Raw genomic sequence first — 12,191 nt, forward strand, 5'->3', positions numbered from 1 at the left:
AGATTTATGTTTGATTTTTCTTGTTGTTGTTCTTGTTGTTTTTGTTAATTATTTGAATATTTTTTTGGTTTTGTTTTTGTTTTTTGGTATTTTTGGTTTGATAATGTAGAAGTAAATAGTATTTAATTTGACTAACCTACATACAAATTTATCGTATGCACTATCAGAGAAGTGAGTCCTTATTTGTTTATGTTTTTGTTTTTTTTTTTTGTTTTTGTTTTACTCATTTTGGTGTTTGCTTTCATACATATGAGCTAAGAATACGTATTGTGTAATTTCGCATGGCTGCTTCACGATTTTTTTGTTTGTTTTTTGCTTTATTTATTTACTTAAGTTATGGATTTCATCTGTTAAAGTACAATATTTGTGCGCTCTTTAATATTCCGGCGTTCAACATCCAGATGTTGATTTATAGATTCAACTATATATACGCTAATTGGTTTTTGATTTAGAATGTCACTAGTGTGTGTCTATATGTTATAGATGTATGTATATCTGTTAAAGTTATGTTCAAGCTTGTTTTTTTTTTTTTTTTTTTTGCTTGCTTTGTTTTGTTTTTGTTGTCACTTAGCTGCATTTCTATTGCAAGATTCGCTGAAAAAATGTATCTATACATATTATCATCGTATAAGTATGTACTCAAATACATACTTATATACCATGTACACACAAGTATGTATGCATGTACATTGTCTATGTGTGTACGCAAGAATATGTTTGTGTGCATATGCAAAGATACAAAGAGGTCTGTACGATGAAACGCGAAACGCGAATCACGAAACAAATGAATGACGCGAAAAGATATATTTGCATATTCTAGAGGATTGTTTTTGTCTTTTAACAACAGTATAACATAAATCTGTATGTAATAAGTATGTTTGTAGTATTATCATCCTACATATTGTATGAGAGTAGATCCTTCTTTTCTTTGTCTATATATTGTTTGTAGTATTTAGTTAAAGGAAGACGACAAAATTCAACAACATAATGCACTTCTATTTGTGGAATCGGAATCAGCAACAGAAAAATCTATATTACTCGCTATGTGTATGGAATTTATAGTTGCTGATTTCGCAGTTATCGAAAGTCAGAAAAACAATTTCCCAAAAACAAAAAAAATTAAATATACATGACAAAAAAAAACAATTTAATTATAGTTGGTTTTACTCATACATTGCCTAAGATTTACACACAAGTCACTCATTCACTCACTCGATCACAAATATTCCAAAAAACAGACTCAATCACACAAAACAGTCACCAAATTCACAAAACGATCAACTCTTAACATTATTTCATGCACACTTCGGCAAGTGTTTATCTCATGTACTTATTAATCAAAAGAATATCCCCGCCGCTTTCTCTTTTTCTTTCTCTTTCTCTTTCTATATATATATATTTATGTATATGTGTATATACTATCGAATCGAATGCATCCGTAGGTGATTAAAACGCGCTCACTTGTTTTTTTTTTTGGTTTTGTTTTTTGTTTTTTTTGCTGCTATGTAGTATACTCGTAGTCGTACATAAATACATAATACATAATACAAAAATTTGATACCTACAATAATAATAATATTTGTTAATATACACAATCGTATAATAATAAATATACATAGTTCTGCATTTGAATGTACATAATTGAATTATTAACTTTAAATATATATAAACAAGACAAAAACGCTTGTAAATGGATTACAGATTCATCAAGTTTTATGCATGTAAATATGTACTAGATGACTACTAGACTTATTATGTATATAATGTATGCGAGTACCTACATATTGTACATATACATAGATACTACCTACTTATATTCTATATTCTAAATATGTTCAAAAGATTTTTAGGTGTTACCTACATACAATACGTTTTTTTTTTCTGTTTTTGTTTCACATCGTTTCTGTCATTTACTAGTTATTCACTTTTCTGTGTTCCTTTCCTTTCCATTGTTTTTTTTGTTCTAAGTTTTTGTTTTTGTTTTTTATACATTTCAGCGCGTTCTGGTTCTGGATTTTGTTGTTTTTTTTTTTTTTTTTGCTATTAAAGTGTATGATACCAATCCATTTGATGTTCCTGTTGGTGTTCTTCTTGTTCTCGTTCTTGTTGTATTAGATTGTGATGATCCTGATTTTGGTAATGCTCGTGATAATGATGATCTTCTAAGTCGGCAGATAAGGTAAATCTATCGTTAGCTGTGATGCTATTATAATTAATATTGTTATCCGAATAAACCCTTTTAATATCTACTGATGTTGTTATTGTATTTGGTAATATCATTGTTTGATTTGTTGGTGTCATTGGTGTTACAGTTGTTGCAGTTGCAGTTGCAGTTGCATTTGCAGTTGCTATATTTTTTCTGTGTTGCTTGTTTACTAATATATCCGATTGCGATGATGTCGTTCTTGTTACTGGTAATGATGACACTGTCATTATTGGAACAGTCAATTTCAATGGAGAAGCGTCGCTATACGAGTAATACTCGGAACTGGATGTGACTGGATGTTTCTTCGTTAGGTTTTTGTTTTGCGATTGCGGCTGACGATTTGGATCTGAATTTTCTAGAGACAATTTGATATTGGATGCTCCTGTTGCTATTATTGATGTTACTGGTGTTGTTGTTGCTGTTGCTTTTGCAGTTGTTGTTGTTGTTGTCATGGTGGTATTATAATAACGATTCTCATTTCGTCGTCGTATCGTATCAAAATTGTGATCTAAATTTGGTGCTGATAACGATGAGCAAATGGCGTGATGCTATACCCAGATCTGTTCGTTTCGATTACGCGATCGCAATCAAAGCCTTTGCTAGCACCAATCCTCCTCATCCGAATCGGAATGTCGAGTATTAAGTCCGCTCTTTGGCTTAAAACCATTAAGAACCGGAGATGGCAGTACACGACCCGTTCGGCCCATAGCTAGCGCTTGTTCAAACGATAACGGTGCTATGTATTCCAGTCTATGCAAATATATATAAAGATCAAAATTACTACAATTACATTAATATACGCAATCAGAATTACCTTTCTCTTTCCACTTCCCGTTCACGATCGCATTCACGCTCGTATAACTCTCGTTCCCGATCTCGATACTCGTATCGCAGATCGTACTCATGTAATCGATCGCGATCTCTAAAGCGTTCTCGATCACACTCGCGCTCTCTTCTACTATAATACACGTCTCTTGGGTCCCGCAGTAGGTCGCGGTGATGTGGCAGCGAGTGAACACTGTGAGGTGTTGAGTGATGCGTCTGTAATTGTAAATTGAATTGTATTTTTATCAATCAATATGATCTTCACAATTTTCGCGATTTTAATGATCAATTTCAACTTCAACTTACGTGTGTAGGACTCGCATTCAGTTTGGGGAAATTAATATTGGTTGGCTTAAGCTGCAATGTCGACGGTTTGCTTGGAGTCGGTGGTAGGCGTCGCCCAATGCCAGCCCTCCGAGAGGCTAGCGTCGGGTAGCTGTGCTGCACATGGGTGCCACCTGTTGTTACAACAAATATAGTTGACGAAAGAGTGCGATTAGTTTTTGATGACAAACACACACACACTGCACTTAATGCAAATGAATACAAGTAACTCTAGTTATGATAGTAAACGAAACCATAGTATGTGCCTAATAAATGATTTATACTCGAAATTGATTAATATAATGCAATGTTTTTCTTTTTCACATTTGTGGCAATGTTCAGATTTTGTTAGATATATGTACTTTCAAAATCCAAACATATGTAACTCTATGTAATGGACCGTGCAACGTACAGTCTTTGATTCAACAACGGAAAGAAAACCTCGCATATAATAAGCATACGAACTATACATGAACATTAAATAGACATATATTTGTTTTTTTTGTTGTAGTTCTGTATTATATTAATTTGCAATAATTATATTTGAAATAAAGAGAAAAAACATTAATCAAATTTATTGAATGTCCATATATAATAAAAGAAAACAAAACAACTATGGTCTCATAATTTAATGCATCAAAATGCACAATTGGTTAAGATGATTCAGGGTGGTCAGTAACTATATTTTTTATTTTTTTATTATTTTTTTGTGGTAGCATGCATGACTGTCAACTATGGAATACATACAAGTATAAGGACTATATATAGTACAAACGGCTTAGAGACAGAGCGAGAGAGACAGATAGATAGATAGATAGATAGAGAGAGGTAGAGAGAATGAAACTAGGATAAACGTAACAGTGCCAAATACGAAATATATACATATTACAACTTTTGTCATCAACTGCGACCTAATTGCTTCATTTTACAAATTTGAATCATTTTTCTTTGCTGCTGCAAGTCATCAAAAATTTTTTACACCCGTTGCCACTCGAAATGAGAGCAAAATGACAATTAGAAATCGAGTCCCACATTGCTGCTGAGCTTGATTATCTAAGAAGGTTTTTCAGAAAGTACCATATTGAGGGGTGTTTTTTTTTTTGTTGTTCTTTTTAGCGAAGTAAAATTATGGAAAAGGACAAAGCACATAGATTCTTGGTCAGTAAATTTGGCGGAGAATGACTTATAGGTATACTAATTGAATTGAAGAACTGTCTTAAGATGGTCATACAATTCAATTGTATTATTATTTGTATTATTATTTTTATTATACATATGTATATTCTTCTTTTCTTTTCTTTCTCTTCTTTTTGTTTTAGATTCGTCAGTCTACTGTCCGTACTAAATTTCTTCTATATATTGGTGGTGGGTCTGCATAATCGATTAACATTAATATTGGAGTACGATAATATTATAGTCTTTAAAGTTGTGCTGTATGCATATATCTCACAACCGTTTAGTGAAAATTTCTTGTTGCCAAATTGAATTGTGTAGATTGATGAGGATGAATGTTTGTACATAGTATACATAATGTATAAGTGGTATTATGGGCACAAGAGATATATGAAATATGAAAGCTGCTATTACGATTATTATTGGTTTTTGAGTACGAGTACAAGTACATACATACATATACATAAGTAATGTTCAATGTGAGAATGCTCAGAAAACAACTGAGAGATGTTGTGTAGAGTTTATAAAGGTAGTAGTAGAGTAGAAAACTGTTTAATTATTTATTTTTTTGTGGAATGAAATAACTTCTTATGGCATGACATGACAATACATGTACTTGTTTTTTAATTAATTTATTTTTTTTTTTTTAGCTATTTGGCAGCTAGTATGTACGAGTAAGCATGTCTGAACTGATTTTGATAACTGATGTGTATAAGTCGAAATGTTTGAAGAAATTTGTGTAGAAGAAAGTACTAGCATATATAGAGAAAACATGTAATTTATGTTTTTTTTTTTTTTTAAATTTGATTTGATTTGATTTGATTTTGTATTGATTGTGTTTTGATTTGATTTTGATTGAGTTATCAGCTTTAGATAGCATGTGCTAAAGATGTACCCATATCAATCCCATAACCAAGTCTGTCTCGTTCACGCATCTCCTGAAGTCGAGCGGGACTCGGCGATCGTGATCTTTGACATAAACTTGTTGTCCCATATGTGGGATAAGGCAGTTGAGTGCGTTTACTGCGAGACAAATGACCACCGTAACGAGAAGGCGAAGGCGAACGGGCCGGACTTGTCGATGCTGACCATGAACCTATATTGTACATATAACAACAATAATAAAGAAAACGACAATAATTAAGGATGTCGGGGCACAACAGTTTACGTATTGTAAGAATTGCATTAATATAAAGTTTTTTTTTCGTTTCGTTTTGGTTTTTCTTGTTTTTTGTTTTTTTGTTGGTAAGTAAAAGCAAACTTCATTGAAATTCAAAATCAAAATCAATAAAATTTGTAAAGAAACTGTAAATAAATGGAAAACGGAAATGAAATACAAGTATCAATTTAAAGATAGTTAAGTAAGCTGTAGACATATCATATGTGTTTTTTTTTTTTTATATGACTATGAACTACTGAATATTTTAGATAAAACTTCGGATTCACCGAATAAAAAATGTATGCACTTTATATAGAGATATATATATATAGTATTAACAATAGCGTTTGTACAATATGACTGATATTTTTCACATTTATTAAATTATTTTCCTCATTGCTGCAATATTTCCATTACACAACTTTAAATGTCTCTTGACAACAAAAACAAACACAACACAAAAATAAAGAAGAAATAATCGAAGAAAAAACCAAGGGAATAAAAACTGAACAAGAATAATTCAAGCAAAACATTGAAACGCCTTTGAAATGATGTAAAAACTTAGCCGACACATTGCTATCAGTGTACTTCGTAAGTACTAAGTAGTAGTAGTAGTAAAGGACGCTTTAGATTATTACTATTTATGGTTAGATTAGCGACCGACTCACACATACATTCAGAAGTGCATTAAATACATACATTATAGTTCATACATACATATGAGTAAACTATGTATATGTAATATAATGATGGAAAATACTAAAGTGGAACAATCATTTCATACCTCTTGGATACCGTGGATGGCTGTTGCCATGCCTAGTTGGGATGGCGAGTCTCCTTGACCATCTCTACAACATTAGATACGGTATCGGAGAATCCGATATCATGATGTATGTATTGATGGCCACGCCGTCTAGGACTTGGAGATCTTGCTAATGGAGAGCCGTTGTGTCTGTGATGTGATGGAAGAAAACATAATTGAGATTCAAATTAGTATGGTAATTATTTAATATTTATGTGTGATTGGATATTTAAACTCAACTGTGATATACCCGTGGTATTATTTTAAAAATATTATGAAATAAATATTAAATTATATCGAAGGCTATATTTGGTATATCGATATGCTTTTTATCAAAAATATAGCAATATACTAAAAAAATACTACATTATACTCTGAAGGTTATATGTGGTATGCCGACATCTTATTACCAAAAATATATCAATCAATATACCGAAAAATATTTGAAAGCTAGTAAGCTATGCCCCTACATTTATGAGCAGCGGTTATAAGAGTACAGACTTATTTTGGTCATCCCTATTTGTGCAGATTAAGTGAGAGTTAATATTAATTTATCTTACCTCAAACTAGGCGAATGCCGATGGCCATTCATGTACGAATGTCCAGGATGTAAATGGCCCGCATCGGCGCCAGTCAACGATTCTTGTGATGGATGCCTCGATGCATCTTGCAGTTCCAGCATCTATCAAGAGAGTTCAGAGGTTGAAATACTCATTTGAAATAACAAAACGAATGAACGATACCCATTTGAAATCAGGCACAATATTGATGACTTTTATCTGTAGTACGATGCATTTAATTGACAATCAAAACAATCAAATAGACATGGGCCAGATTTCGCATGGATTCATTCATTGCGCAAAGAATTATTTATATATATTTAGTGTACAATAAAAGCTACTAATGTTTCCTATGCTCTGCGAGTGAAATGATCGATCGATATTGTATCGTTTAATTCGTATCAATTTCAAATAAAATTGCCCACTTGATTTTAAAATTGTTAATTAATATTTTATTCGAAATAAACGGTGCTAAATTGATCATTTCGCTCACTCTGCTAAGGCTCCAATATGGGAGCGAAGGGAATAATACATACGTATATATAAAAGCGACAAAAAATATATGTATGTGTATATATATGTATATATGGCGTATATATACGCATACATATACTTGCGTAGATATTAAAGGATTATATATATATATATTATATATGTATGTATATAATAAATTAAAAACAAATATTACTTCACTGCAACAAAATACATTTCCAAATGCGGATTAAATTGCGCTAGGTTGAAGTATCGAAAGGTTCTTAAATGCAGGATAACCTTATTTAAGGCGTGTAACATATAAACAAGTTCATACACTACTTAGGAGAATACATTTATGTTGTATATATGTATATATACTCGAACACTTTGAAATTATTGTCGATTTTTCGTTATTTGGCTTTGTTTCTATCGTATATATACGATATATGTATATATACCACATATAATATATATACATATCATTTTATATTTTATCATGTTGACTATTGTTTTATTTGTGTGATTTTTTTCATATGGTTTTTTTTTTGGTTGTTGTTTTTATATGCCAATTGATACCCAGATTTATCTATATAATTGTAGTTAAATGTTGTCCTATATTTATGTAAAACCAAGTGACATTCTCGTATTAAAATTAATCAAGTGTAATAATAAGGAAATGATTTCAAACTTAATGTCATTACACAGCTATACCGTTAAAACTATTTAAATAGTATGATGCTAGTTTATATAATACTATATTATTGTAGTTTATAGTAGTGTATATAGTATAGGAAAGATTGATAGTCAGCGAATCTAAACTAAAAAAATTAAGCGTATGCATAAGTACATCAACTAATGGTTACTACAAGTATTTACATATATATATATATATATTCAAAGTGTGTGTGTATGTTTGGGGTGCATCTAGTTGAATCCAGAGTTCATATGCTTATTTACATTCTACTTATGCTAATCATAGTTTATATACATGCAACAATTGATTAAGATATGCATAAATGAAGGGTGTTTTTAGCTGTTTTTTTTTTTGTTTTGCTCATAACATATATATACAAAAAGTTGTTGTTGTTGTTGTTGGATGATTCCAGTTTTGTCTTTGGTGCAAGTGCTGTGGTGTGGTTTATCGGCTGTGTGAGTTTGTCCATGATTGAGCGATGTACCCGATGTATGGTATGTACTTACCACTTTGGCAAATAAATATATGTTCGAGTACGAGTTCGAGTACGAGTACGAGAGTATATACTGTCTCAGATATTCTTGATTGATCTTGACATTTCACCCGGAAATATTATCTCTAACCACATACACATATGGCTAAACAAAACAAATACAGATACAGATGTACACAGTTCAGTGTGTATATATGTATGTACGTACGTATATATGTGTAGGTCTACATAAATTAAATACAAAATATACTATAGTTAAATATGTAAATATAACTTGACTAGTTAGTTAGTTGTGGTGTACACACATTTGTATGCCCAGCCAGACTTAGTTTTTGTTTGAAGTGCAACAACATAGAGAAGAGCATCTTGTACTTCAGAGATATATGAACTTGTATGTAGTATGTATAATATGATAACACTTTGGAATAGGTTTGCTTTTTGAGAAATCAATTTGTAAGAAATAATTAAATCACAAATGAAATGAAAATCAAATGAATAACATACATAATTGGAATGAAATGATAATCAAATTTAGTGTTGCACATTTTTGTGAGAAGGGGGGAAAGGAAAACAAGCAAGTACAAATACAAAATGAAAACCCAAAAGTAATGTGAGCAATGTGGAAAGAGGCTACTTATACACGTGACTGTATTAGCACTATAGTTTGAACCTATAGCTTTGCTTTCTAATTGAATTGGTGATTGAGGTACACGAATTATTGAGAAATCGTTTTGATCAACAAATCGTTCTGCAAGTCAGCTTCAGTTTTACATATGTTGCTCTGATTTCAACATCGACATATCGACAATATACATCATATGTATGTAACATATATTTGTCTAATTCAATAACAGTATCGAGCTCTCCCGCGATGCTGCGGCGCTAACAACTTGCAAGACTTGCTGATGAATTGCCTACGTACATGTAAGTACTTATACATACGATCAACGATCAAAATTACAACATTGAGTACGGGTACTAAGCTTCTCTAACTGTTTAAAAATTGGCTATGCAACATATATGAATGTATGTATGTATTGTAAGTATTCTTCGATTGAGAGAGAAAATGCCAAATTATTGCAGACATGATGATGATGTACATCGATGTACATTCAATTATTTCACACATACACATACATACATTCATATACGTGTACATACAGTTGTACACACATACATATATATATGTATACATATATACATATTTAAATATATGTATTACATAAATAAGTATATAAGTTATACATATTACGTAAATGAGTGAACGTTTAGTAGTAGTAGTAGTATATTCAAAGGTACTAGTGTTTTACTTCGACTTATTAATTAATTGGTTGTGAACAACATTTATATCGGAAACGGATTATTGACACAAAAATTATTCACATATATTCATATAATATACAATTATTTATTCTTGTTTTAGTAAATTTTCGATAAATCGATAATTTGGTTTACCGCTTGGAGTTTATCAAACTTATTCACCTTTTTGTTTCTGAAATTATTTAAAAATTAGAAAAAAACAATTTACTTATGTCAATGTACAAAGCACAAAATTTGTTAAGTGGTTGTTTTTTTTTGTTGAATTTTCTTTTCTTTTTTTTTTGTGTGTTATTGTTTTGTGAGTTTTTCAAATTAAAAACGAAAGAAACCAAAAAACACAATAGTTAACACATATTGCTTGAACTTTGCAGACCCATACATAATATTTAGCGAATTCTAATATAAAATGATGAATGATTATTAATGATTCTTAAGTTTAATGTGACTTTGGCTCCCATATGTTCAATATCTTTAAATCTTATTCAAATTTGTTTGGTTTGAAAAATACTGGAAAGGAGTTCTGCTAGTTTATAGAGATACATAAAATGTAATTCGGTGGAGATGTATATCAATAAAAAGAAGGTTCGACTGGAAATTATGACTCTGTTCGTAAAAAGAAATTACTGATTAATCGAATATGTTTGAATGTTTGAATATTCCCTTCTCTTTGGTGATATATTAGAAATTTGTGGCAAGGAAATATTTGAGTGAACCACCATAATATATGACTTTGTGTTAGAACCTATTCTGGCATAGTAAACCAACTGCTTGGGAAAACCAATCGTATTTTTGTGTAAGAAATGGAATGAGCTAAATACGTTTTCATGGGACACTTCAGAGAGCACAATTATCGTTACTTTTGATAGACATATTACAATCGGAATGTTCTTAAGCTTGTTGTTAGTAGTACATAATAATGATGGTGATGATGAGTTTAGATTCAATGATGAGATTGTTATTTTGATGATGGCGTTGGAATTACTTTGCATTTGACGAGTAAATGTTAAAGTGAAGTTAGTTAGTTGTAAATTACCTAACAGATCGCTTTCTGATCGTCGTCCGACGTGCTAGTGTTGCCAAACTGTTGTGTTCGACATCACCGTTAGCGTGATGAGTGCTCGTTAATAAATGTGTCTGTGAGTTGGCGGCTCCTTCCCCGTTCTGCTCGAAACTTATGGAGCCCTGTCGCGATCCTCCTTTGTCAAGGGCGGCCATATCGAGCAAACAGTTAAAGAATGATTGTTTCTATTGGAATTGCGATTGCGATTGCGTTTGCAGTGCAGTTTGTCAATATTGCCGATGCCAGTTTGTTTGTTTTTTAGTTTTTTTACGGGTGCCATTTATCAGAGTTATATTCATTAGATTAGTAGTTAAGTGATTTTGGATTCAGCGTATTTCATTGTTGTTGTTATTTTGTTGATTGCAAACGTTGTATTAATTTTGTTTGTTGTAGTTTTGTTGTTGTTGTTGTTGTAGATTAGTTGAAGTTGGGTGAGTGATGAGTGTCGAAAGTTATGGTTTTATTGCAACGCATTAGGATTGTTTTTTTTTTGATTTTGTTTATTTTCATTTTTTTTTGTGGTATTGTAGTTAAACGTTAAATGGAATGTAAGAATTATTATAGAATAATTGAAAATATAATAAGTAGGTAAGAAGAACAAATAAATGTGTAAATCAAAAAATATTACAATTTATATATTGTAGTATGTAGTATATGTATAGGCATATGTGTATTTATATATATATACACACATGATTTAAAGTCTCAATTGCTATATAAATGTATAATATATGTTTACATATACATAAATATGTTTATGTCATACGTAGTAATATATATGTATATATATATATGTAGAAAGGGCAAATAGCGGTATATTCGGTGGTTTTGTTGACTTCAATTCATTGTATGTACGTATGTTATATAGAGTAAGTAAGTAAGTTGTGTGTGATGTGTATATACCATTTAGAAATGTTTGAAAGCACTATGCGATTTATTTTTAATGTGTCTGTATATATGAATCGATTGATGCTTTCGCTTTATATAGTAAAATGTACTAGTAGTAGTAGTAGTAATTGCTTAGAAGAGATTTGAGATTTTGGTTTTTGGTTTTGATATGGTAAAAACATGCGCAAACATTTTTACAAATCACTAGGTTTC

General features: G+C 31.1%; 1 protein-coding gene across 1 annotated transcript in view; it reads right to left on the minus strand.

Moving 5' to 3' along the window:
• Positions 1 to 275: 275 nt before the first annotated feature.
• The window catches only part of LOC132796498 (voltage-dependent calcium channel type A subunit alpha-1), a 63,130-nt gene continuing 51,214 nt past the window's right edge, over positions 276 to 12,191 (minus strand). The window contains 7 exon segments of the mRNA XM_060807690.1: positions 276 to 2,956; positions 3,021 to 3,247; positions 3,338 to 3,489; positions 5,424 to 5,624; positions 6,472 to 6,505; positions 6,507 to 6,639; positions 7,050 to 7,171. Coding sequence (XP_060663673.1) covers positions 2,806 to 2,956; positions 3,021 to 3,247; positions 3,338 to 3,489; positions 5,424 to 5,624; positions 6,472 to 6,505; positions 6,507 to 6,639; positions 7,050 to 7,171 — 1,020 coding nt within the window. The 3' untranslated portion in view covers positions 276 to 2,805.

The sequence above is a fragment of the Drosophila nasuta genome, chromosome X, assembly GCF_023558535.2.
Source record: "Drosophila nasuta strain 15112-1781.00 chromosome X, ASM2355853v1, whole genome shotgun sequence".
Lineage (NCBI taxonomy): Eukaryota > Metazoa > Arthropoda > Insecta > Diptera > Drosophilidae > Drosophila > Drosophila nasuta.